The 27,938-nt window shown below is 40.3% G+C and overlaps 1 protein-coding gene across 6 annotated transcripts; it reads left to right on the forward strand.

Annotated features, from left to right (window-relative positions):
* Window positions 1–629: 629 nt before the first annotated feature.
* On the forward strand, window positions 630–27,758 carry map6a (microtubule-associated protein 6a). 6 transcript variants are annotated; one of them, XR_016117786.1, is made up of 7 exons: window positions 630–733; window positions 915–1,622; window positions 14,041–14,254; window positions 16,277–16,491; window positions 24,337–24,447; window positions 24,552–24,685; window positions 26,988–27,117. XR_016117786.1 is itself a non-coding variant. In XM_089016509.1 (6 exons), exons 2-6 carry the CDS (start codon window positions 925–927, stop codon window positions 27,133–27,135), a joined length of 1,386 nt encoding a protein of 461 aa, XP_088872635.1. In that variant the 5' UTR covers window positions 630–733; window positions 915–924; the 3' UTR covers window positions 27,136–27,758. The 6 variants fall into 6 exon arrangements, 5 of the variants coding, with proteins under 5 accessions (XP_088872635.1, XP_088872638.1, XP_088872639.1 ...); XM_089016509.1 differs by lacking the exon at window positions 24,552–24,685 and having other exon boundaries at window positions 26,988–27,758; XM_089016512.1 differs by lacking the exon at window positions 26,988–27,117 and having other exon boundaries at window positions 24,552–26,981.
* The last annotated feature ends 180 nt before the right edge of the window (window positions 27,759–27,938 follow it).

Below are 27,938 nucleotides of genomic sequence, written 5' to 3' on the forward strand. Positions count from 1 at the left end.
CCACCACCTTTTCCAGCTACTCCCCTCAGGCAGGCGCTACCGATCCATGCACACCAAATCCAGCAGACATTTAAACAGCTTCTTCCCCCAAGCCATTAACTCTTTGAACTCTTTCAACAGTAGCCAAAATGGAACTGTATAGTGCCACTTCGCGTGTTCTACCAGAAACAAATTCCTTGTGTGTTCTACATAAAGATGATTCTGATTCTGATTCTAATAAAATTACTTAAAAAAAACAAAATAAACGTAATATCCAGAGATTTAAATAATCATTTCGTCATTGCGAGTGTCATAAATATTGATCATCCCCCTGATCATCAGTTCGAAGGCGACCTTTTCAAGACTTTTACGTTAAACACTTAGAGTTGGTAACCGGAAATAGTTTTATTATTCAAAACAAATAAAAAATGCCCGACTAGAATAGGGAGTTATTCCGTATATATGATTTAAATTGAAACGCCAGTGGGTTAAGTCTTGAAAATATATTCTTAACAACAAAAATGATATCATGACATTCGTGTTTTTCCACATTTCGGTCTTAAATTATCGCCAATATCAGATGATAGAACCGGAAATCCGCTTTAAATTTAACTTGACCTCCTTTTCCTTGTTCGTGTTTCCCTATGTTGAGCGGGTGAGGGCGGGGCCGTTTTTTCCTTGCAGTGGAGTGATATAGCACAGAGGATGCGGACACAGACGACATCTGAGCAGAAACATCTCGTTGCGATTTAAGGTGAAATGATTTGCAATGGAGTTGTACTGTAAATGTACGATGGGTCAGCGTTTATTGTAATCGTAACGGAAAAAAACATTGGACTTAGCTGGGATACTGTCTTGCCTCAATCGTAAACAGCATCTCGTAAAAAAACAGATTTGGACCATTTTGATTCTTTATCGTCTACTGTTTTCTCAAGGAAGCCCAGTATGGCGTGGCCCTGCATTAGCAGGGCGTGCTGCATGGCCCGCTTCTGGAACCAGATGGACAAGGCTGACATTGCGGTGCCTTTGGTGTTCACGAAGTACACAGACGCCTCGGAGATGCAGCACGTCCAACTACAGCCTCCATTACGGGCCGGGGTCGCCATAGAAACCCAGCCGCCTCGTACCCATCGTCGCACCGCCACCGCAGGTCCACGCGCGCAGCGGAGGTGCGTGTCGGAGGAGCGAGTGTGCAGCTCTGTCATGAGGGAGGATTTTAAACACTGGCGAGTGCGACCCGAACCCAGCTGTAAACCCAAGAACGAGTACCACGGCCCAGAAATACCGTTCAATAGCGAAACCCAATACCAGAAAGACTACAAACCGTGGCCCATTCCGAAAAGGTACGACCACCCGTGGATACCGAAACCGCCCGTCACCATCTCCGCGGGTGACAACCGGCCACTAGACAGATCCAGACATGGGAAAAAGCATCTAGCAGACGCCGAAAGCGGCATGGAGAAGAGCGCCATTGCTGACAAAGTGCAAGAGAAAGACCTCATCCAGGGCCACGAAAGGAAAAAGCGGTCGAGCAAAAAGGCAAATGGGGAGAAAAAACTCAAGGTGGAAGGGGAAGGACGGGCAGCTGCAGATGCCGTCAACAGGCAAATTAAACAGGAAATTGCAGCCGGCAGCTCTTATAAGTGAGTAGAAACACGCAACACTGGTTTACTTGTATAAGGAACCCCCCTGTCACCTCCTGATACCCGAATTCAGTTTATTTTAGTTCTCGCCTCCTTGAAGCTGAATTAACACATCACAATTTCTCATTTTATCACAATATTTTTCCATAAGGCGCCAGATAGCCGGGTGGTTAGCAGGCTAACTTTACAGTGCCGAAGTACTGAGTTCAATGTGTTCATGTGGAATTTGCATGCTTTCCACTGGTCCATGTGTGGGGTTCTCTGGGTCGTCCGTTTTTCTCCCACATTCCAAAAACATGCATGGCAGACAGATTGAACACTCTAAATTGTCCCTAGGTGTGAGAAAATAGTATAATGAACATATTTATCTCTTTTCATGACATTTGTGGTTTGCTGCAGTCTTAATTTTTTTCCCAGCAAGCAAGAAAAGTTATTTTGATCCCACCCAAACACAGTTGATATTACCTGTCGATGACCTGGCACATTGGAGCTTCGTAAGGTAGCTCAAATGAGTCAAGACCTACATGGTAAAATCAATAAAATTGTAGATAAAACCGTAGAGCACATTAAAAACCACTAAAGATGTATACAAAAGTGTTTTTATGTTAGTGATAGCAGCATATTTTGGCTTGTTTATATTTTTCTTCTATTTGACCTATTACTGACATTCTCGTGATGATAAAGTTGTATTAATAGTGAATATTGCACCTTGTTTTTTGGTTGTTTTTTTTATGATAGACTTGAACTGAAATCAGCCCAAGGGAGAGAGTAAAACAACCAAGAGAATACTTTACAACATGTTTTCATCATATCATTGTGTCGAAAGAGATGGGTGCATAGCATCACAACTAGAGTAATCTGCATTATGTAATGTTCACAACCATGATAGAGGATGACGAAGCATTAAGCCATGCATGTCAGTCACTGCGCATTGTTGTATTAAGCTTTTGCGATTCATTGTTTTTTTTAGATCAAATAGTAAGTCATTGCCTTGGAGAGGAACATTGTTTTTTCTTAGTGAAATTGAAACAATACAAATGGCAATTTTATATAAAGTGAATGTTATGACTCAGTTGCCATAGGAAGAATCACTGCTGATGATGTGGTCTGATGCCATGTGAGATTAGTGTGTCAAGCAATTCAGTTAGTTGAAGACCCGCTGTCGCATGTGCGTGCGTACGTGCGTGTGTGTATTTTGTGGAGCAGGGTGCACCCCAGGGCACTGTCCCCCTCCACATGGCACGACACAAGCCCACCCGAACTTCTGTCGTACGCTACCAGTGGAGTCACAAAGCAGGTCAACTGTGGGTTAACATTATGGGTGGTGGGCATATATCACACAGCATATGCTGAAATGGCATAAGTGCTCATTTGGAATACGGTTCCTCTGGATAAATAATTCTTTCAACTTGAAACATTAATGACTACACTCCAGCTGCACAGTGCCATATGGTGTATATAGTTTGTATCTATGAGTAAAAAAAGAATTCAGGTGAAGTTTCAAACATTGTAACTTGTGACCTGCATCGCATTTAACCAAAACGCTATCCAGCCATCGCAACCTTGATCCCGCTCATTCTACCACACCAAATATAGTGTTCATGACCTGATGCATTTTTTTTCAATTCATCATTGCCTAATTCAGATAAGCCTAATTCAGATAAGCTATTATTAGCCAACATACAACATCACCGATCATCTGCTATAACATTCTGTGGAAAATGGACCATCCATCCATGTATCCATTTCCTATTTCCCTCGTCTTCATTAGGGTCACACGTCAGCTGGAGCCCATCTCAATTGTCTTCAGGCAAGAGGCGGCGTACAAACAGTAACAGATCGGTAGTTAATCGTAAAGCACATACATATAGACTACCATTCATGTTTGCTCCGACTGTACAATGGACTGAAGTACCGTGTCAGAAAGTTTTCTGATTTCCTGAAAACAGATAATTGTTGGCACTTGAATACGTATATCTGTATACTCACACACTCACAAATTTAAGAGGTAAATACTTAAAAACGTGAGGGTCAATCATGAAGCTGGATAAACAATGGAAAGAAAAAGCACTTCGTATAAGCAAAAACAAAAGGCACAGAATAAGAAAGTCTAATTGATTACAAAATAAACCCCCATTTCTACATGGCAGTCATCGAATCAATCCTGTGTTGGACCATCACGGTTTGGTTCGGGGCCGCCCCCAAAATGGACAAAATCCGATTTCAACGGACAGTTAGGTCAGCGGAACAAATCATTCCACTCTCGAGGACTTGTACATTGCAAGAATCAAGACAAGCGCGGGTAAAATCCTACTGGATCCTCCGCACCCTGCCCACCACATTTTCCAGCTACTCCCCTTAGGCAGGCGCTACCGGTCCATGTGCACCAAATCCAGCAGACATTACCACTTAAACTAAGGAATATGATTAGATTAAATTAGCCTTTATTAGTGTCCTCCATACTTATTTGTCATGTCTTTTTTATGACAATACTTGTGTCGAGCAGCATGTTCTACCGAAGACAAATTCCTTGTGTGTTCTACACACTTAGCCAATAAAGGTGATTCTGATTCTAATTACAACTGCATTCAATTATGTGGATATTTTCTACTGCTTTGGTAAAGTCATATTTAACCCTTTCAGGGACAGCGGTCACTACATTGGACAGTTTATCAGGTTATCATGTTACAGGGTGCATGAAAGGGTTAAGATTCATTTAAATGCCATATTATGCCTGATAAAAGCCAGGAGTGAAGCGATGTCAGCTGCCTGAGCCTTTTGTTCATGGTCTTGTTTTTTCAAATCAGACAAAGCCTACTTTGTCACTGTGTCATCTGGAGTGACAAAGAGATCTCTTTTTTCTACTTTCACAAAGCGAATGTTAGAAAATAGCATCTGAAAGTGTTTTTGGTCTTTTTTCGGTGACGTCAAAGCAGAGGCTGCAGGTTCAACGAGTTCAGAATGACTATATTTTCCCATTTTATAGTATAACATCTTTTATTGCAGGGAACTGTAACCATCTTCTTTCAGAAGAGACGTTTCTTTCCAAAACGTCTCCCAAATCCTCCTCCGCCTGCTGGATGAGTTTGGTAGCAGATTGGAGCCCACAGCAGCAAAGTGATTGAATATTGCAGATTTTGAAAATTATCCTCTTAAAGAAGTCTTCCAAGCATTGCGTTGTCATTGAGTACAGAAATGAAAAAAAATACTCCAACAAAAGAAAAATGGAGCACAACACTAGAAACCGTGGGATATCACTCTTCCCAGAATGTGCAGTGGATTGTCTAAACTGCTCTGATTTTGAAGTTGTCTGTCATTAAACGAGGGTCATATACTGTTGCCAAATGTAATCTTAAAATCTCCACTGATAATAATAATAATAATAATCATAATAAATTTCATTCATAAGCGCCTTTCAAAACTCTCAAGGTCACTTTACAGTCACGGGCCAAGTTTTTTGCTATGGGTCAGCAGCGGCAGCCACACACGCCAGCGTCCACTCAACCCGGAATAACTCAAATAGATAGAAAGTGAACTAGCTAGCTAATAGATAGCTAGCTAAATAGCTAATAGATAGATAGCTAGATAGCCAGCTAGATAGCCAGGCAGCTCGCTAGATAGCTAATAGACAGCAAATAGAAAGCTAGCTAGGTAGCCAGCTAGATAGCTAATAGCTAGCTAGCTCTCCAGATAGCAAATAGATAGTCATTTGTTCCAACTGTACCTTGTCAGCTCAGACAGAATCTGCTTTATTTAATATCATATTGCCCGCATGTTACAACAGTTAATTTATACAGTATATACACTTGAATGATTTGCATGAAATACGGATTGAGCCATCATTTACATACATGAAAGGCTACCGCTAATAGTGGCCAATGACTCACCTGTGTCATATCATACGTTGCCCTAAAGAGGAGATGCGATCTGACAGGCCGGATGAGCGAGTATTGATTGAAAGCCAGTCTTTATGGCCGCTGATCCAACAATAAAAGGAATTCACAGAGGTCCTGTGGGTTCATTGATTCCCTGGAATACTCCGGGAGACACTGCTCGTGCTTTATCAGCGCTGAGCACTCTCGCAACATTTTACTTGAGCCTGAAAAAAAGTTGGCGGGATTTTAAGGCTGTCAAAGGTGCAGATCTCGTTTTAGCCTTGGACGTGTGTAATCTGCATGGTCTCTCTGTGTGCTTTCCAGGGTCCAGGTACTCTTGCTTCCTCTTATATAAAAAAAACATCCCTGAGGAGTTAATTGTCCACTCCAAATTGCTCCGAACTGTAAATCTGAGTGTGAAGGGTTGTTTTGAAATTCTGTTATTTATGGCAATGAAGACCTAAATGCAGACTTAATTGCCGGGAAAAAAAATCATATAATTTCCTATTGATACCAGATGATAGTCTCGAAGCATAACACGAAGCCCCGTGATTTTCTTCAAAATCATTCCTAGACACTAAAATGGCACCAGAGCACTACATGAAGCACTGGTGTCAAAGTTAAGGACCGGGGGCCAGGTCTGGCCCGCCACATAATTTTTTTCGACCCGTGAAAGCAAATCAATCATTTCAAGTGCTAAAGTATGAACCAATATTTCAAATTGTGCCATGTAAACTACAATAACAGTCATCGATGAGAAGGTTTCTTCAGCCGTCATCTGTACAAAAGTACTTTTGTACAGATGACGGCTGAAGAAACCTTCTCATCGATGGACCACTCCTGTACGACTGAGAGCTTACACAGACGTACAATAACAGTCATTATTCTCGAGTGCATATTTGAAAATTAGTCATCGAGAAATCATTTTTCTAAACTGTCGTGCCTATTTTATTGTTTTTTTTTTCATTCATTTTAGGGCCAGTTATGGCTGTTGCTCATTATCTGCATGTGCAAGTGTGTGCAGATACGCACGTACGCATTAAAAACGGACCGATGGATACTTTCGATCGAAAAGTAGTCAAAAAAGGTTTGGGCACCCATCAGTTTTCCTCTCTTCCAATTGTGAGATAGTCAGCTAGCAGAAGATCGTGCCCTTCTACATCTACCAATGGAGACTTATGACCTTTTACAGTTTTTTTAATGTCAACCATGACACGTTTTGCAAGTGTTTATTGTGATGTAAGTGCTCATCGTAAAAATAAAAAAATATATCTATTTAGTGTATTGCCATGTACCTTTGCATTTTTACTGGTGCAATTGCCTCCTGTTGGAGGAGAGGTGGCCTTGTTGAATGAACGCTGGCGCGTCTGGCTGCTGCTGCTCAAAACTAAGAAACTTATTCTGTGACTGTAAAGTGCCCTGGAGGGTTTTGAAAAGGCGCTTATGAATGAAATGTCTTATTCTTATTAGGTATATTATTCACCAATTTGTTGTGTGCTCTGTATGTAATATGCGGAGGAGATGTGTTAGGGTCATTATTTATGAAGCAGGAATGGAAAGTAAGAATAAAAAGATTCTTTAATCTTTGGGACGGCACAAAATGTAACTGCCAACCCCCAGAGGGGCAGGCAGCCCGAGGGGAGAAGTGAAGAGGGAAGAGAAAATGCGGGAGGGGCTGGTTGGGAGAGCGTTTTGTAAAGATGGACGCCATGACAGGAAGTCCGAGAAAATAAAACAATGTAAACACGGGCAAAATGTTACACCATGACAGGAAGTCCGAGAAAATAAAATGGTGTGTACCGAAACAGAAAAGATGTTTAAAATCTGTTCGTATAGCGAATTGCCCTAACAAAATGAAACATTCTAATGGCTTCCCCAAATGCATCACGGCCCTCGAGAGGAAATTGTCACTACATTGTGGCCCGCGGTGAAAAATACATATTTGACACCCTTGACATGAAGCTTCTCAGATCACTCCAAAGTAGTGTGCAGCAAGATGCCACAAAATGGCACCAAAGAATATATTGTTATGTGACGGGGCATTGGTTATGACCACAAAAATAGAAAATAGGTGGGTTTTGAGGGTTAACTGATTGAGCCTTATGAGGTTGTCAGCCTTCTCTAAAATGGCGTCCTTCTGTGACAACAAAATGGTAATACATTAATAGATGGGAAAATTATTGTGAGTAGGTCCATACCTGTTTTCAAATCTCATATTCAATAAGAACAAATATGTATATTTGTTCTTTGCTTACTTTGCTTGCAAATTCATTGTGACAATGTTTATTCACCAATAACACAGCTCGGCTATGTGAGTCTTCCAAGTATAGCAGCCCATATTGTGCCACATGCAGGCAGAGTTGCATGCTGCGTCCTGGCGTATTCCCACTCCTGTCAGCTCGAGTGATTGGTTGCAGTGTAGAACGCTTTCTTACGCACATAAACCACCACAGCGGGTTAGCGGAAATATCACTTTGACAAGAGTAGCTCGTGTTGCAATGATGCATGCAGACAACAGGTAAAAAACTTAATATTAGAGATGTTCTTAAAGGACAACCAACACCATTTTTTTTGTTTCCTAACTGACATCAGAAAAATGTATTAAAGCATCTAAAATACCCAAAACACGCAGGCTCATATTTTTCATCAAATGCAAAACACCAATAAAAATGACTTTAAGTGTCTCAAAACTGCCACAAAATGACCTCGGAGATGGCGAGTTTCAGAAGGTCCCGCCCCCTTGTTCGTGACGTCACACCAGGACATCTTGCCTTGCTCTAGAATCAAAACAAGGGCTTCAGATTTGGAGAAGATGCTTTCTTGTTACTCATCCAGTTATGAATATGATTCAAATAGTTCTGAAGAGGAAAGCATAAGTGTTTGCTATCGAAGTCCTTCCGTGTCAATTTGAGCCCTCAGGATTCCAATGCAGCGTCCCAGAAAATGCACAAGATGGCGCCCAAGCTCCATTGGAAATGGGCTGATTTGTCTTCTGGGAATTTGTGTCAACTAGTATCAAATAGTAGTCGTGGCGCAACACAGCGATTCACCATCGCGTTATTTATGTGTTTTCCTTCTAATTTTGCCATCAACACGGATCAACACGAAGTTTTCAGACCAGACAAAGTACCCCAAATGCATTGTGTGTCGCTTTCTCGGTCAGTCACGTCAGGGATTGTCACCAACCCAAAAACAAGACTTCCTAAATATTCAGCGCCAGTCTTAAAACGTAAAATATGCGGTGGAATCTTTGTAAAATACGCTCAGTAGAAGTCATTTGAAGTGATTTTACAAATTATAACTTGTCCGGAGGCGTCAGTTGTCCTTTAAATTCTTCTATTGTCTATATGTGAAGTACCGTATCTCAGTATTGGAAAGAGTATTTTAGGCAAATGTACATTATTGTTTTTATTTTGGTGGTTTCAAGGCAAACCCAGACAGATGTGCTGCATGTTTATCTGTTGCGGTGCTTCTTTCCAATGAGTGGTACCTCGGTTCTCGACCATAATTCGTGCCAGAAACCTGTTCGAAAACCGATTTGTTCGAACACCGAAACCATTTTTCCCATTGAAAATAATGTAAATCGTTTTAATCCGTTCCAACACCCTGAATGTTTACCTTTTTAGTACAGTATTTTATACATTATTTTATGCATGCAATTGCACATTAAAATGCTGACCAACACATGAAAAGCAATGTATATCTCAGAAAATGTTAAGCAAAATGGCAAATACACAAATAACAAACATAAATGTAACCCAGGCTAATTGTACATTTGGAAAGAAAAGAATTATGAATAGGATTTTTTACCTTTGTGGTGGTCAGCAGAAGGCGCAGGCGGACGGAGGAAGGAAATTTATTGTTTGGAAGGAGTCCCCTTCCATAAAAACTTCTGGGAGCTCTTCTGTCTGAGGGGGCTCACACGTTCAAATCTCTTTGCTCCTATCACGTGCGAGTTGACAGCGAGGGGGCAGGGCTGCCTCTCCCAGCTGCCCTCCACTTGCTGTCAATTCTCTAATCACGGGGCATTTATATGGTTCGCGATCACCTTGCCAATGCCGGATGATTGACTCAACTCGCCACCGTACCTGGACTCTTCCTTCGATGCGCAAGTGTAAGAGGTATTTTCCCTGCGTCCCGTAAATTTATGTCATCTTCCGGGATTGCGTAATTTTGCACCCTCGTGTGCCATTTGCTTTTTGGCGTAGTAAGCGGGTCGGATCACCCCCTGCCTTCTTACTCGCTGTGTTTTCTTTTATTTGTGAATAAACATCCTGCCTGGGTAGTACATCTCTCCCACATGCTTTGGGATCCCAAACATTCCACTACGTTCTGACGAGTCAGCTGCCGTCACTCTCGCTCGGAACGTGACAGCTACGGATGACTCGGCTACAGGATGTTCTTTTCTCTTAAAAAAATCTATCCAATGACACTTGCTCTCACTCCCAGGGCCACATCACTAGATTTTGCAGCCTTGTCTCCTTATTGTTTAATAATGTACTGATCGTAGATTTCGCCATGCTGTATTCCCTCGCCAGATCAGACACTCGCACACCTCCTTCATATTTTGCGATTATTTCTTTCTTAAATGCAATAGTTGTATGCACTACTTTCCTTTTTTTCACTTGTAGCAGCACTTACTTTCTTTGGACCGGTCTCTTCGTACACCTATATTAAACGCTAGAGCAAAACGCAGCACGTCCACAAGCGACAACAGTTGGTCACGAAGAGAGCGATACACCTGTACGCCGCTCAGCCTCCCACCCTCGCGCACGCACTCACACGTCGTACCGGAAGAATTTCTCGAATATTTTGTTCGGACTCCGATTTGTTCGAACTGTGAGTCGTTCAAAACCGAGGTTCCACTGTAATATAAAAAGTATCAAAAATTCTCAAGCACATAAGGACTTCAGGGACACATTCATTATTGTTCCACTGACCATGAATGGTATCTACAGTATGTTACCATCATGTACCCTGTAGTGTCATATAAATGTTTTCTACCATCGTCCTTGGATGCCATTGTATAATCCGTCTTTACGATGCAGCCCCTTGGTCGATCCTGGCCCTGAAAGCAAGCCTAAGTCTTGTTATGTAATCACTCCCTGTGTGTGATTTCCCTCTCCCCAGTGGACTGATGGTAGTACCGGTAGTTCTCTTTTCTCTGGGTAATGCCCCAGTCATCAGCCTTTGTGTTGTGAACAATTTTCTTTTCACATGATGCCATTTCACCCTGTAGCTTGTTTAATAAATGTAAAAACACATTTCTGCCAGAATAGCCATTCAAATGTAAATGCATGCAAACTAAATAACTGGAAGATGAATTCAAAATGATCCACTTGTATTTTAACTTGAATATGTAAATGTTGCTTTCATGCAACATGGAAAGCTTTTGTGAAATACTGGCCTATTTTCGATGACCCAAAAGCAAAACATGCAATTATAACCTCCTAAATATCAGTGAGGACCTAAAATGACTTTTTTTCCATCTTCAATTTTAACATAGCATTGACTGTTCATGAAAGCGTTGTAAAATACATACTTAAAATTGCATTTTCAGGCATTGTTGGGTAATTGTTCCAAATGCAACCTCATTATAGCATTCAGCTTTTAACTTGTGCAAAATGTCTATAAATAGAATGCATCCCACCATCTCCTTACATTTGTTGACTTTGTTATTTTCGTAAGTAGACTTTTTCGGAATGCATGCAGAAGGACGGTGGCCAAGTATTGACCTCTTCTCTCTGTGGTTGAAGCTACTGCGTAATGCAACACTTTAATTCATTTACACTGGAAGCAAGGATATTTAAAGGACAACCGACGTCCCCGGACAAGTTGTGTCCATAATTTGTAAAATGGCTTCAAATGACTTCTACTGAGCGTATTTTACAAAGATTCCACCGCATATAGCTATATTTTACGTTTTAAGACATGCGCTGAATATTCAGGATTCTTGTTTTTGAGTTGGTGACGAGTCCGTACGTGACGTCACTAAAGGACCGCCCCTGACCGTAAAAAAGACGCATTGTAGCGGTCCTTCCATCACGTCAATGTATTTTGCTGTACTCGTTTGGTCTGGGGACCTCGTGTTGCACCCAAAAGCCGCCAGAAGGCGAGAAGAGGGCGTCCAAGCGCCATATAAGGAATTTATCAGCCTGTGGAAACGGAGGTGGCCACAGGAGGTCGCCATTTTGTGCCTCTTTTTTTGGGTGAGAGATTTACCCCCAATGTTGCCTCAAAATGGCACAAATAAATTCTTTAATCGATTGCAAACATGTATGCTTTCCTCTTCAGAACTATTTGAATCATATTCATAACTGGATGTGTAACAAGAAAGCATATTCTCTGAATCTGAAGCCATTGTTTTGATTCACTAGCAATGCAAGACGTCATGGCGTGACGTCACAAACTGGGGGCGGGACTTTCCGAAAATGCCCAATTCGCAGCTCAATTTTTTGCTGATTTTGGACACTTTAAGTCATTTTTATTGGTGTTTTGCATTTGACTGAAAATATCATACTGTGTGTTTTTGGTATTTTAGATGCTATAAAACGTTTTTCTGATGTCAGTTAAAAAACAAAAAAGTGACGTTGGTTGTCCTTGAAATGTGCCTCACAATTGTTTACACTGTGCGTTCATGACTCCGCCAGAGCCAAAGGGGAAGACTGATATGCGTCATCGGATTAGTATGAAGCAGGGTTAGGTACATGGTCTGACAGGGTTAGGGACATGGTCTGAATGTCGGACTTTAATCAAATAGTACATACACATAGAGTAATTTTATAGCGGCGTGCACGTCATTGACATTGTTGGACTCAAAGCACTCAATGCACATAGAGCAAAATCTAAATAATGAATACAAAAAGTTTCAATATGAATTTGATCTGGCACCAGCACACGGCAAAGGACATCCCCTCGTTAGGCTGGAACGCCCATCTTGATGCAGAACTCTCAGCCAAATTCACAAACGGGCGCCTTGAGTTATATGACTGAAAAAAAAATCAGAGTCTATCTGTATTTTGGAAGCTGAGATGGAATCTGAAATTCACCATGAGGTTGCCCAAAACCAGAAACTTGGGTTAGATGCATTTGTTGTTTTCCAAACATGGAATTTGAAAAGAAGAAATTCCTTTTTAGTATTGTCAATCCATCCATCCATTATCATCAATTACAGTAATACCTCGGTTTACGAACGCTTTAGCTCACAAACGTTTTGCCTCACGAACATTAAATTCGCAAGCTTATGGTCTTGGCTAACAAACTAGTTTTAGGCGGACGAACCAAACAACACAGCGCCACGGTGGCTGGGGGACTTGTTTTTGTCACCTCCGTTCTTTGAGTACAGATGCAGTTTGTTATGGAGTGCAGTACTTTCGCTATTACGGGACCAAAAAAGACCCCACCACAGGCTAGTGTTAATACGAAGAGGACACAAAAGAAAATTACGGTCGAGCAGAAGAAGGAGATCATCGAAAAAACATGAACAAGGTGTGCGCTTGTGTGACTTAGCGTCCCAGTACCAGTAAGCCAAGTCGACCATTGCTACGTGTGTTGTCTAAGCAATGGTCTCAGGCAATAGAAGAGGTTGAAAAAGTTCAGTTGATTTGGATTAATGAAAACCAGCTAGCAAAGGACAGTGTTAGTGAGGGTATTATGGGAGAGAAAGCCCGCAAACTTCACTCGGATATCATCAAGAGGCAACTATATCAACGACCATCACAAAGGTCAATAAAACGACTTTATTATACTGTACAGTTTATTTATTTAATTACAATACAATAGCGCATTTATTATACGTAAAATAAGGTATACTTTGTGTAGTTTTAAGGCTTATTTAGTAGAAAATTATGTTTTATGGGGACCTGCGAAAGGATTATTCTCATTTTTAATGGTTTTCTATGGGAAATAAATGTTCGGCACTTTTTGCCTTACAGACACTTTCTGGGAACTAATTAAGTTCGTGAGCTGAGGTATCACTGTATTATTATTTATTTATTTACCTATACTTGAGAAAACTGTATGACCACTTTCATGCACACTATAACCTAGTTGCTGACCACTATAGTAACCGCTGTGCCTGTGACACGTTTTGGTTTGTGGCCAACGGGTGGTACTGTCGGGCCCTGCTTGCAGCTGCACAAGTGTGGGTCGTTTTAATCAGTAGTAGTTAATAGGACTGCCAGCACAACCATTCATGGTTGGGTCATTGCTTGTTTCGCCCTGTCAGGTTTTACTCCTTGTTTTGTGTGCTACTTTGGACCTTTCTGTTCTGTTGACTTTGCTTTTTGAGATTTTGTTCCTGGCGACTTTATTTAACACAATTTGTCAAATGCACTCTGCTCCTGCCTCCTGTCTGCATTTTTGGGGTCCAACACCATCACCACCTTGCAAATCGTGGCACTCTGAAAGGGTTAAATAACTTAGTTGATTCAGTGTGAATATGGTTAAAAAGGATTTACAAGAGTATGCTTGTTTAGAAACTCACTGTCATTAAAAAAATAATAATAATAACAATGATGACCACTTGCCTTCTCTCCTTGCAGAACCGAATTTAAAGCTTATAGAGACGTAAAGCCTGCACAGATGATCCGTGCCAAGTCACAGTACTTACCTCCGGATGAGAAGACCAGCCTGGAAACCAGCTACAATGCAACATTTAAGGGACAAGCCCCGCTCCAACCTACTGACAATAAGGCCCACGAGAGGAGGAGGATACGCAGCTTATACAGCGAGCCATACATCGACCCCATTAAACAGGTGCACAGTGAACTGCTGGGTGTGAACTATAAGTGTAACCTTATGGATTGCTTTAAGCCATAAATGTTTACATTTGCAATTACCCTTAGACATTACCGGTGAATGCTGAACGATTTAGTTTGGATGAAAGTACTGCTTGTTCTGCATCTTTCGGCAACTATAAAGATTTTTAGCAGGGGTTCACTGTAGTGCCGTGGCAGGGCTCTTACTGTCAGTCTAGCAGATGGAATAATACCTTTTGCCATCAAACTACCTCATAGAATCATCAGTGGTTGCTGACACAGAGAGCTCTATTTTCATGCCTAACACAAATTGAGTCAAAGTAACTGCATGGAAGGAGTTTCTTTCTGCATTTTCACAGCGCAGTTAGAAAATGGGCATTTGCGCCATTGTGGGAGTGAACTCAGCCGACTTGATTCTTGGCCACTCAAACCAGCTTCCCTCACTCCCTTTGAATTCAGTATAGGGAAGGTGTGGCCCAAATGTCAAAAGCATAATGGACACGCTGGAGTGGGTACAGGATATGCTTGTGCGCAAAGCAGGTTGTTCATAAGGTACTGCAAGATCTCCACTTGCGGATGATGAGAAATTGGGTAAAATAAGGCAGGTATAGACCGCTTTCAACCATCAATCATGTGTCAGCTTTCGAAGTGCACCCCTGAAGACACACATGCTCATTGCTCCACAGTACAGCTGTACTTTTAAATATATACTAAACACAATACTACAAAATAATAATAGTAATACTAATAATAATGCATTCAATGAATTGATTTCTATAATGATTCTGATGTTACATATTTAGAAATGAAATACTATCTAAATATATTTGTACGGAGCACAGAATATTTCTCAATGTGTTTTGATCGAATCTATTAACTCATTCACTGCCAGATGTGTCCACTGTCGTGCCAGGGTCTGTGTCATTTTCACTCAAATTCCACACAGAGTATTGAGATTTAGGACTCCATAAACGTTCAATGCAGCATAAGAAACCTTAGACTCTCTTCTTTAATCACAAAAAAAGGCAAAGTCCTAAATTATATGGGTCTGAAGTTATATGCGCTTGAAATGAGGGCGGCTGTCCAAAATTGTCACAATCTGGTTGGCGACCAACAGGTGGCGCTGTTGGCCCCGCCTGCACCTGCACAGGTGTTGGTCGTTCCAATCAGTGGCAGACTGTTACGTTCTGGTTGGCGACCAAAGGATAGCGCTGTCGGCTCCGCCGGCAGCTGCACAGGTGTTGGTCGTTCCAATCAGTGGCAGTTAAAAGGACTCACGGCACGACCAGTCCGTGTCGGGTCATTGTATGTGTTTGCTTCACCCTGTCAGGTTTGTTTCATCTTGGCAGATTTTTACACCTGGTTTTCTTTGATACTTTTTTTGTTTCTGTTCGAATGACTTTGATGTTTTAGATTTTGTTGTCGTTCCTGACTTTATTTTAATACAAATTGTAAATTACAACCTGCTGCTCCCTCCTGCCTGCTTATTTGGGATCCACAACCATTACCACCTTGCAAACCGTGACAAAAATACAATGCAATACATACATATTGGTTTATATAGCGCTTTAACAACAGCTGAAGCTGGAACAAACCGCTAACATGGAAGAAAGGGAGATGCTGCCCCCTCGTGGAAGGATAAAAAACATTGCCAGAGGTCTGGTCAGCACTTTATCGGCACAAAAACAAGACAAAACAAAATCCGAACAAATTCGGGAATGGCGCTCTACATCATATTTTCAATTCCTGAATATATTCGGGAATGGCAGTGAATGAGTTAAAATCACACTACCTTCGCCACAACCTGGTTTAATTTTTTTCCAATACCTGGTTTGCTTTCTGTTTTGCTTTCTGTCATAAAGTGAAACACCCTTCGTCTCCCATATTGGAAACTCGTCTCGACATTCACACAATGACTGTAAAGCTTTCTTGTCTTTACTGTTCCGCAGTTAGTGATCTGAGGAAACAAAAAACACAAATTCCGGCATTTCCACTCATGTCTGCTATTCGATCTGCTCAGGTGGACAGGTCTACTGTCCCTCGCACAAAACCCAAAAAGCCGGGGGCTGTCCCATCGAGCCAAAGCAAGCCAGCGAAGAAAGCCAAAGATAAGCAAAGCGCGGCACTGAGGGGTTCCAGGAAGATGACCTCGGAGAACCAGCCCGTGAGCCGGCCAGCATTGGGCGACAAGGAGAAAAGTAAAGAGATGAACAACAAACTGGCTGAAGCGAAAGAGTAAAAACCATTTAGCACCTTTCATATCCAATATTTTCGGGGGGAAGTAAACACAGAGGCTGCAAAACTATTTTTTTTTCTTTTTTGTTGCCATCCTTTGTTTTGCTTCTACTTTTCTCCCATCCTCCTTCCCTCCTTCTCTTGTTGTACTCTTGTACTATAATAGAATAAGGTGACATGTTCATTGTTTAATTTGGATCGTTGCAATCACACGCGGGCATGAGTGTTTTTTTTTTCCTTCCTCTCCTACTCGACGCCACCCCCACTCTGCTCGCCTCCATCTCTCGGTTGCTATGGACGACAGGCTGCCTGGATACCCGATGCAATGGATAAACTTGCATGAGGCCGACCGACTGCAAGCGCTTCTGGTGTCTGGCTTGATTGACTGAGCGAATCCTTCTGAGTTTATCAAAGATTATCAATGGTTGGAAGCACAGAATAGAAATAATGATGAATGCTGAAGATCTTTGATAAATGTGATGCCTGGTTAATCATGTGTCTCTGATCCACATCGTTTTCTTTTTTTTTTTTTTGTAGCTGCTGTTTCATTCTTTGCTGCTGTTTATGCGTTCATGCTTTAGGTTCGATTGCATGATCGTAATTATTTGTGACTTTATCGCTAAATCTGTCTTCAATGAGAAACTTGCAGTTGTTTGTATCCCCAGGAGCTTTTACCTCATTATTACTCACTTGCCTATTTTAGATGAGCTTAGTTCAATACATTTTTTTTACTTAATTTGCTGCCAGCAGACAAGCTGGATCACTCTATCGGATTATGCATTAAAATTATGAATATGCATATTACATTCAGATTGTCTCCAAGGGAATTCTAATTGAAATAGCATCTTCATTGGTTTGAAGCAGGGGGAGTTCAGTGCTAAAATAAATTGTGTTTGAGGGTCACATAAAACATAAAAGCTATTAGTGCCACTGGTCCGAAGCCAACGTAGTGATGCGATCATTAATAGCAAAACTGAACCCTCTGTAAAATTGCATCATATTATACACATTCATGTCATCATGAGCGGAACCAACATAATTAAAAAGCCAAGCTTGTGATCGTAAAATTATGATACAGGTAACATCCGACTTACGACCACCCATACTTACGACCATGACTTCCAGACCCTATTTTTATTTTTTTTATTCTAGGCCTGGCACCGCAACGCGATAGGCAAAGCGTACGACAATTTTGACCAGCCAGCCAACATGTCACGCTCGCACAGCAATCGACCGTGTGACGGCACCAGAGGGGGGAGTGTGGGAGTCATTTAGCCTCCGAGTCTCTATTCAACATTTTGAATGGATTTCGACTTACGACCATTTTGACTTACGACCGTTTGCTCGGAACAGAACTCGGTCGTAAGTTGGATGTTAGCTGTATTAATATCTGTATATGACTTTGATGCGGCACGATGGCCGACTGGCTACAATGTCTGCCTCATAGTACATAGGTGCAAGGTTCAATTCTGGCCTTCCAGTGTAGAGTTGTGCGGGCTCGCGAGGGTTTTTTCTGTGTATTCTGGTTTCTTGTGATTGTACGTGTGAATGGTTCTTCATCTATGTGTACCCTGCAATTGGCTGGCAATGATCTCGTGGTGTACCCCGAATACTGCCCGAAGGCAGCTGGCATAAACTCCTTGTAAAGATAGAAAGGATCAGAAAATGAATGACTGGAAGAATTTTATTTTCTATTATTAGCTGTTATAATATTGACATTATTATTTTTTATTTATTGTTGCTTGTCAATTTTTTTTAATGCAAGTACAGTATGTTGATTTTAAAACTAATTTATTAATGTCCAGGATCTTAAATATGGTGGTTGCTGAGTATATTGTATGTATAAGAGGTATGTTGTGAAACATACCAGGTTCCAAAATGTAAAGACATAATCTTAATTTTAGTTTTTTTTTTTAATGGTGGTTTAAAGTTTTCATGTAAAAGGCGACCTAATTAAGATGGTTTTTAATAATGTCATTGTAATCACTATTGTATGCACTTAACAAATGTTAGCTTTGGTAGAGCACGATACACGTGCGTAACATACACAGTATAATGGAGCCGTTAATTTGTTAATCCCATTAAATTTCCCCATTTTGGGACGATTAAAGGTTTTCTGATTCTGATTCTGATTAATCTACAAGGAATTTGTATATAATTTCGAAAAGAACGATATTGTTAACGTCATACGACATAACTACTTTTAACGCTGGGCAGAGGTAACTATTATTGCGTGGGGCTGAAAAGTCTCTTCATATTACGCTTGCGGCTCACTTACAATACAATGCATACGTACATATTGATTTCTATAGCGCTTTAACAACAGCTGAAGATGTAATAAAGCGCTTGACCATGCACATTTTTTTTACCACATACAGTGGGAATTCGGTTTACGAACCTCTTGGCTTACGAACTTTTCGGTTTACGAACATTACCTTTCTGAAAATTTTACCTTGGCATACGAACTATTTTTCGGGATACACACGGAGCTGCCACAATGAGTAATGTGTCGTTCGTGAATGAGCCCTTTCTCCAAACAAGGAAATGGCAGCGGAGTTTTTTTGTCCTGTATTCCCCGCTCCCAGTCTTCGGTTAAAGCCACGTGACGGTTAAAGCCACGTGATTGGTCAAGAACGCAGCGGTGGGGGATGGGGTTATAGACAGAGAGAGTGAGGCCGTTCTCAAAAAACAAAATGGCCTCTTTGGTTAAAGCCACGTGATTGGTCAAGAACCCAGCCGTGTGGGGCGGGGGTTGAACATTAAAGAGATATGCAGACAGAGAGAGAAAAACACACACACACACACACACACACACACACACACACACACACACACACACACACACACACACACATGAAAGGGAGAGGACAGAGCTTGAAACAAAAAAAGTAAAGGGGACAAAACAAGTAATGGTGAGAAAATGGATAGAAAACAGTGAAATTATGACCCATTTCAACTTTGATAGTTCAAAAGCAGAGTGTAGACTGGAAGGTTAAATATCCCATCAATCAGGCTCCACAAATAACCCGCACAAGTCATCTGTACACTTGATGCAAAAAGCTATTAACCCAGCTGAACAGATCACAATTGATGAACTAGATACACTTATCACAGAGAAAGCACCTACAAGGGATCATTCCTCAAGATGTTGAAAGAAGCCTCTGTTCCTCATCAAGTGTTTAATGCTGAGGAAACCGAACACTCCATTCCATCAAGCCATTAACAACCATCACAAAGGTAAAGAAAATGACTTTATTGTACTGTACAGTTTCTTTAATCATAATACTATACCACATTTATTATACATAAAATCAGGTCTATTTTGTGTACTTTTAAGGCTTAGAAAATTAGAAAGTAGAAAATTATGTTTTATGGCAGGGGTGTCAAAGTCATTTTTTGCCGCAGGCCACATTGTAATTATGGTTTCCTCTCGAGGGCCAATATGAATTTGGGGAACCCATTAGAATGTTTAAATCCCTTCAAATATTACATATAGAGCACACAGCAAATTAATGAATAACTCGTTTTCAAATCTGAAGTCAAGAATAATGACTTTTATTGTGGTTGACTTCCAAAAATATGAAATTTTGGCTCAGATTTTAGCAATCATCATGGAATTTAACAAGTTTGATTTGCTTTCGCGGGCCGAAAAAAATGATGTGGCGGGCCGGATTTGGCCCGTGGCATTTGACACCTGTGTTTTATGGGGACCTGGGAACGGATTATTCTAATTTTAATGGTTTCCTATGGGAAATTAATTTTTGGGATATACACATTTCACCTTACACACTCTGTCTGGGAACCAATTAAGTTCGTAAGCCAATATCCCACTGTACTGTATTGTCATTATTTTCAACCTGTACTGAGCAGACAAGACAGAGGTGTACATACTGCTTTCTCTATTTTTGGGAACTGAACATTTAGTGATCACTTCAATGTTTATCATCATATTGTTTCCTTGCTTTGCCATTGCTGGTACCTTTCTGTGATCGTCACCTGTATGAGTCGATATACTGCATGGATGACTTTTTTTCATTATCTTTCACTTAAAATTGCAAATACACTGGCATGGGTAGAATCTTTTTGCGCCCCCTTTATGTCCTAGCACACACACACACACACACACACACACACACACACACACACACACACACACACACACACACACACACACACACACACACACACACACACACACACACACACACACACACACACATTCTTTCCTTTATTCGCTGTGCAATCATGACCACCAACGTCTGTCAAAGTTGAACGCATGACCTATAGGAGCTGAAGGCAAACCTCATTTGCATTTTGCAGCCTTTGGTTAGGCGTTTTCACTTTACCTCATCATACAGAGAGAAAGAGGGGGCACATCATGTAAACAAACAGTGCTTGGCACACCACACACACACGGTGCTATCTTTATGGTTGTTAGCTGAAAAAAAAATAAAAAAAGGGGGAGAGTTTTGGAAAGGAAGTTATGTCCCGCCAAAAAAAAAAGAAAGAAATAAATACAAAGAAATTACTGTGACGTACTTGTGTTTCTGCTTGGTCATATTGAAAAGAATATTACAAATAAACAACCCCTCCCCCCAAAAGGCAAAACAAAAGATGTCTTCTGGATTCTTTTTGTTTTCACTCAAGCGTTTGCGGTTGCAGGTTTCTGTCAATATTTCTCCTGTCTTTGTCAAACAAAATATGAAAATCCATATGGAAGAGGATTTTCTTATCGAGGATTGCATCGCATTCTGGCATGACCTCTGGCATTCTTTCTATGGTGCATGTTGCCTTCATGACAAGAATATATTGTTTTTGCATCATATTTCTCATACTGATGCATCACAATAAACTTGTGGACAACTTAATTTATTTGAGTAGTTCAATCCAAGGAGTGCCCAACCTAGATCCAATGTGAAATATTTTGTGATGTGTATTTGTTAGAATTTTGAAGACAAAAAAAGCAATAAAAAACTATACATTAGAATATTCAATTAAAGAAACTAATAATTTTTTAAAGGACAACCGACGTCACTTTTTTTGTTTTTTAACTGACACCAGAAAAACATTTTATAGCATCTAAAATACCCAAAACACACAGAATGATATTTTTAGTCAATGTAAAACACCAATAAAAAAGACTTAAAGTGTCCAAAATCAACAAAAAATTGAGCTGCAAATTGGGCATTTTCAGAAAGTCCCGCCCCCACTTCGTGACGTCACGCCAAAACGTCTTCCATTGCTTGTGAATCAAAACAATGGCTTCAGATTCGGAGAATATGCTTTTTTGTTACACATCCAGTTATGAATATGATTCAAATAGTTCTGAAGAGGAAAGCATACATGTTTACAATCGATTAAATAATTTATTTTTGCCATTTTCAGGCAACATTGGGGGTAAATCTCTCACCCAAAAAAGAGGCACAAAATGGCGACCTCCTGTGGCCACCTCCGTTTCCACAGGCTGATAAATTCCTTACATGGAGCTTGGACGCCCTCTCCTGGCCTCCTGGCGGCTTTTGGGTGCAACACGAGGTCCCCAGACCAAACATGTACAGCAAAATACATTGACGTGATGGAGGGACCGCTACAATGTGTCTTTTTTACGGTAAAGGGCGGTCCTTTAGTGACGTCACATACGGACTCGTCACCAACTCAAAAACAAGAATTCCTGAATATTCAGCGCGTGTCTTAAAACGTAAAATATAGCTATATGCGGTGGAATCTTTGTAAAATACGCTCAGTAGAAGTCATTTGAAGCCATTTTACAAATTATGGAGACAACTTGTCCGGAGACGTCGGTTGTCCTTTGATGTAGCATAAGAATTGGCCCCCTGAAAAAATAGTCCTACATGTTCATTCGTGTTTGATATAATGAGTTGCACTTTTTGAATTGAACTATTAAAACAAATGAACTTTTCCACCGTATTTTAATCTATTGAAATGTACCTGTTTATTCCAAGGAATCATGTTGCTTTTCAACAACATGCGTGTAAAGACGGTTTGGGAATTGGATTCCTGAATATGTCTTGTCCTTGTGTGGACCGCTGCTTCCTTTAATTTCAAGAAATACAACTTTCCAATGAAGTTGGGATGCTAGTGAAATAAAAAAAGCTAAATGATTTACAAATTCTTATATGTACTTTAAAACACTATGTATTTTCTAATGATTCGTTCATTCAGAATGTGATGCCTGCAACGTGTTTACAATAACGATATTGCCTTTCTTTTGTGTCCTCTTCGGCTTAACACTCAATAAGCATTTGGGAAAGAAGGTTAATTTTACACTTTATAATGCATTTTTTTTAATGGGAAACATGTCTGAACTGCTGGCAGGCCAGTTTAGTACTCACTCTACAACGAAGCCATACTGTTGCAACACATGTTGGATGATGCCTGGCATAATTTTGATGGTTATTTTAATGTGCTTGAAAGACTTTGATAGCAGCATACGTTGCTCCAAAACCTTGATGTGCATTTCAGCTTAAATGGTACCTTCATAGATTTTGGCTTTTGAACTTTGCACTGACAACAATTTGGATGCTCCTTTTCCAGTTCCCAATAGCCATAATTTCCCCAAATCATTTCAAATCTGGACTCGTCAGATCACGCTATATTTTTCTACTTTGTGTCAATCCTTCTCAGGTGCGTTTGGTCCCAGAGAAGCTAGTGTTGTTTTCGAGTGTTGGGTGGGCGAGTTTTAAATAGCATTTGTAGTATTCCTGAGTTGATCCTTCTCACAATGTTACTCGTTTTAAATGGGAACGTGGGATCGAAGGCTGCAAGCACATGTTGGTTTTAGGCAGAGGTTTATCTTGAGTTTTGGTTGTTTTTTTTTTTATGTGGAAATGGTAGATTTCGAAATCCATATACGTATTGTTTAACTGTACATTGACAGACACAAATTGCTCACATAGTTGTTCACATCCTTACTCGTGAAAAATTGATCTTTGTATTCCCAATCATGATACTAACCTTTTTCCAATTAACCTGTTAACCCATGGAAAGTTCCAAATATATACATGTATATATTTTTTAGATTTCTATAACTTTCTCAGCCTTTAGTCAAACTCAAAGTCAGCTTTATTGTCAAATAGGCTAATACGCATGACATACAGTACAGACGAAATAATGTCCTCTTGGACCCAGCGTGCAAGGGACTTATAATGTGGCTAAAAAAAAGGCAGACAATTGACAACAGACAATACATGTAATTTCTGAATGTAAAGTGTCGTATGTAAAGTGAGGTAGTGTCGTATGTAAAGTAGTGTAGTAATGCAAAAACAAACAAAAAAAAGGTTGAAGTGAGGTCTTGCAGGAAAAAAATGAAAAAATAGAGTTCAGGATTACAGCGTGTAGCGTGTACTCAGAGTTCGGTGAGTGTGGCAGTGGGAAGGGGCAGAGGGGGCAGGGCTGTGAGGGAGTTGAGTCTCCTGACTGCCTGGTGGCAGAAAATGCCCATCAGCCTGCTGCCTTGAGCCTTTAGTTGCACCTAGCGCTGCTTTTTTAGAATGCATTTCAGGCATCAAATTCAACATGATAATTTTTAAAGAATAATAAGTAAACGAATAGCATAACACATTTAATCAGTTTGGATGTAACATCTTGTCTTTTGTTTTATATTTAATTCAATATGGGTTGAAAAGGATGTTCAAATCACTCATATCTGCTTTTATTTACATTTTACACTGGATCCCAATGTCATTGGAATTGTGGGTTGTCCAAAGAAAATAAATATTCCTTCGACATTGTTGTCATGAGTATTTGGGAGGGATGTTACCTTTGGATTATGTAATACCTCTGAGTTCTTATTCGCTAATGAGTGACGTTTGTATTCATTCGAAGGGTTGTGCTAAAACAACACCACTACATACAGCTCTGCCAGCCAATCCGAGATATTGGCTGGGTTCAGACCCTAAAGCAGCACCTGTGGGGCTGTGCACTACCCAATCCCAGGTAACCTTCAAAAAGTATCACTGAGACTATGTCGGCAACAGACAAATAGCACACATTTTCATTCATGGCCATTTATTTTCTTTTTCTTTTTTTCAATTTCACAGAGGCACGGTTTTATTTAACTGGTGAATCACCTACACGACACCTTACAATGGATTTTCTCTTCCATATGAACATCCAAGTAATGGTGTTGAGATTGGGTGGGGTTGAGTGTGCCTGCTGCTGTCACCTCCTGCATGTAAGCTACCTTACCCTTTGGGTTGCAGCCATGATTATACTTGCTGGAAATGTTTGTTTCATGCTGTCAATTATAATCGCATGTAAAATGTTTCATCACACCCATTGGGCAAGGGAAGGGCAATATTAAAGTCACTTTTGACCTGATTTGTGGATTCCCATATTCATGTCATTACATCAGTACGGTGGATATAGAAAGTCAATAAATTCTAGTTAAAATACGTACAGTGGTGCCTTCAGGTACGACTTGAAATGGAGTCATGACCACGCTTGCAAATCAAAACATCCGCATATCAAATCATCTTACCCTCTCTTTACAAAAGCAACCAATAATTATGTGATGAAATACAATGTAAAAAAATTACAGTTTCTCCGTCATGCTACATCTCAATTCAGAATGTCATTTCTCCTTGTGTTGGATTAGCCTTTATTAGTCTTGCAGTGAAGGATTTTACATTTCACAGCACCAAAGTGATGAAAGTAAAATGAAAGGAAGAAGTAGAAAAACAAAATACAGGACGTGCTGTGAAGACAGTCACTCTCATGGTGCCATTTTGAAGTCAAAACAACAACAAAAAAATCTAAATAGCAGATGTGACACAACACAAAAGACACCGACAGCCATTCAATCTTAAACACTTTCTGCACCCTCCTTGTTGTATGAAGCAATTCTAAATGAAAGAGGAGAGGATCAAAGCATTCTATTGACCAGTGGGTCAGGGACGTCAGGGTGAAATGTGCACATTTGGTACAAGCTAAATGTTGAAAGCAAACATGAAGCTGCTACCATCCATTAACGAAAGTAGACTGTCTCACATCTTCTGTCCCACATAAATCTGCTTCAATTCCAAGCCGCGACAGTTCCACATAAGCAAAGGTGCTCTGCACTGACACTCCATTCTTCTCATCACGAACTCCTTAAGCCATGCAGACTCTGTCCAACAGCACAGGCCTTTCTGCTGAACAAAGTGGGCCTGTGAAAATGCTGCCCATTACAGGTGCAAAAAAAAAAAAAAAAAAAAACACAATGGCCCCAGAGCTGTCCAGCGATGACAAATGGCACTGACATTCCTCCCAAATCAAAAACAGTGCTGCCATATCCGAATATGGCAGAACTTGATGAATGTTGTGGCCAAAAATGCTGAAAAACAATCCACACAACGCACAACAACTGAAAGTGACAAAAGAAAACACAAAAACAACCAAAAAAGCAAGGCTCGTGAGAGCACTTGCTGATGGCTGCCGACTCGGGCGCCATCTTGGACTTCTTTTTTTTGTAACTTGTTCACAATTTACCAAAATGTTACTTCTTGTGAAGTGAGATGAATTCAGTTCTCACATACCAGCTCATACCTTGAAAAATGTATTTGGGTCACTTTTATCTCAAGGCGCTACCATTATTTCACACTTTATTTGCAAGTCAAAGGTCTGAATCCAAATACTGTATGCAGGGTGACTTGAAGTGTTTCTGTGGATAAACATTTGCCCCAAAAGACCAAATGATTGTCATTTTAAAATCCCACATAAATATTTACTTGTTTGGCTTTTTGGCGAAATAACCAGAAGGCGATTTAACTGAAATCTGCATGTGACTAATGTAGGCTAATGCAGAAGTCAAGTCCAATCACACACCACATTTGTATGAAAAGTATTTTGTATGTTTGACATCGTAGAAATGAGAACTCTTTTTTGGCACAATTACACTTTGTATTACATATTTTGGGTTGATGCCTTGATGATACTTTCTATATCCACCGCATTGATTGCACAGAAATAATGTTGATTGTTCACAAGGTTGGAATGTGTTCTGGAAGCATGCCTCGACTGTTTTTTGTTGGACCTGCAATTGAAAATTTGATCCAGAATATTTGCGAAGTGATATCTTGAACCCTCAACAGGGGTAAGTACGAATAGTCTTGGATAGAGGTAGATTAGGGAAGGTTTTGTTCGTGGTCGGTTCATCACTATTGATAAATAGTTTCATTCTGGTTGTTTTTTTTTCATATCCTAATTTTCATTGTGTTAGAACAACCTGAGACCCTCATTGCACTGGCCTCCCTTATTAACCTTTGAAATCAAAATGCTTTGCTACCTAACTTTTAATTGCCAACGTTTTTTTTTACTCCTGCATTCTCCATAAAATGTCATTTTCACCATTCAGAATTAAGGCTATAATCCTTGTAGTTTTGATCTCCTCAAATGAGTGGTCACAGGGTGCTCGACTCCACTGTTGTTGGTGGTGTTTCAACGTGTCTTTGTTTTCTTTCTCCTTCTTGACGCCTTAACCACGTTCTGGCTCCTAGAGATGCTCAGGATGAGTTTGTCCGACCCGGTCATCATCATACCGAGGGTGCTGCTGGAGGAGAACCTGAATCACTACTGGAAAGGGATGAACACCGACGCAGCAGCGGAGTTGTGCGATTTGCCCTCGATTTGAACCAGACTGAGTAGGATTTTGAAAATCACATGCACGCATGAACACTCGCACACACACATGCACTACACACACACCTGTCTGAAATAGTTTTTGAGGACTGAGACATGATTGAAAAGGTGCTCTATAGTTTTTCTCTTTGTATGCATTGTATCTCACAGCTGTATCGACAATAATACAAGAAAACACACCATAAAGTGCTCATATCCCATCTAAAGAAACCTGTATACAGTTATAGTGTAAATAAAAGCTCCACACTTGCAGATTGAAGTATTGTTTTGTAATGTGTGTTTTGTGGAAAGTCATTTTAATCGTGGAAAAAGAGGAACTCTTATAATCGGGCTGTTGAAACACAAAGACTTCATGCCAGTGGAATCTTCTGTCTTTGTCAGAACTTGACAAACTCGGGCATTTTTATACACAGTGGATGTTTAATACATTGATTTGGAAAGCAGGACTAAATGAGATGAATCTTTTTGGATTGTTTTTTAAACTTTCCATGGAAGTTGATGAGTATTCACAGAAAGATTTGGGAAAGTTAAAAACAATTATATAGACTACGGTACACTCTGAGGATTAAATGCTTGAAAACACATTTTGGGCATCAATTCATTTGAAAATCACAATTCATATATATACAGTGAGAGTGTGTAAGGCAAAAAGTGTGTATCACAAAAAAAAAATCCCATAGGAAACCATTAAAATGGGAATAATCCGTTCCCGGGTTTCCATAAAATATACTTTTCAACTAAAAAAGCCTTAAAACTACACACAACATACCTTATTCTATGTATAATAAATGTGCTATTGTATTGTAATG

The sequence above is a fragment of the Hippocampus bargibanti genome, linkage group LG16, assembly GCF_051943395.1.
Source record: "Hippocampus bargibanti isolate YZ-2025 linkage group LG16, ASM5194339v1, whole genome shotgun sequence".
Lineage (NCBI taxonomy): Eukaryota > Metazoa > Chordata > Actinopteri > Syngnathiformes > Syngnathidae > Hippocampus > Hippocampus bargibanti.

Bases quoted from the DNA above. Each gene is read 5' to 3' on its own strand.
- map6a (XM_089016509.1), top strand. From the start codon at position 925: ATGGCGTGGCCCTGCATTAGCAGGGCGTGCTGCATGGCCCGCTTCTGG. The intron at 14,255-16,276 runs GTGCACAGTGAA...CGATCTGCTCAG, and splicing joins ACATCGACCCCATTAAACAG to GTGGACAGGTCTACTGTCCC. The intron at 24,448-26,987 runs GTAACCTTCAAA...TCTGGCTCCTAG, and splicing joins TGTGCACTACCCAATCCCAG to AGATGCTCAGGATGAGTTTG.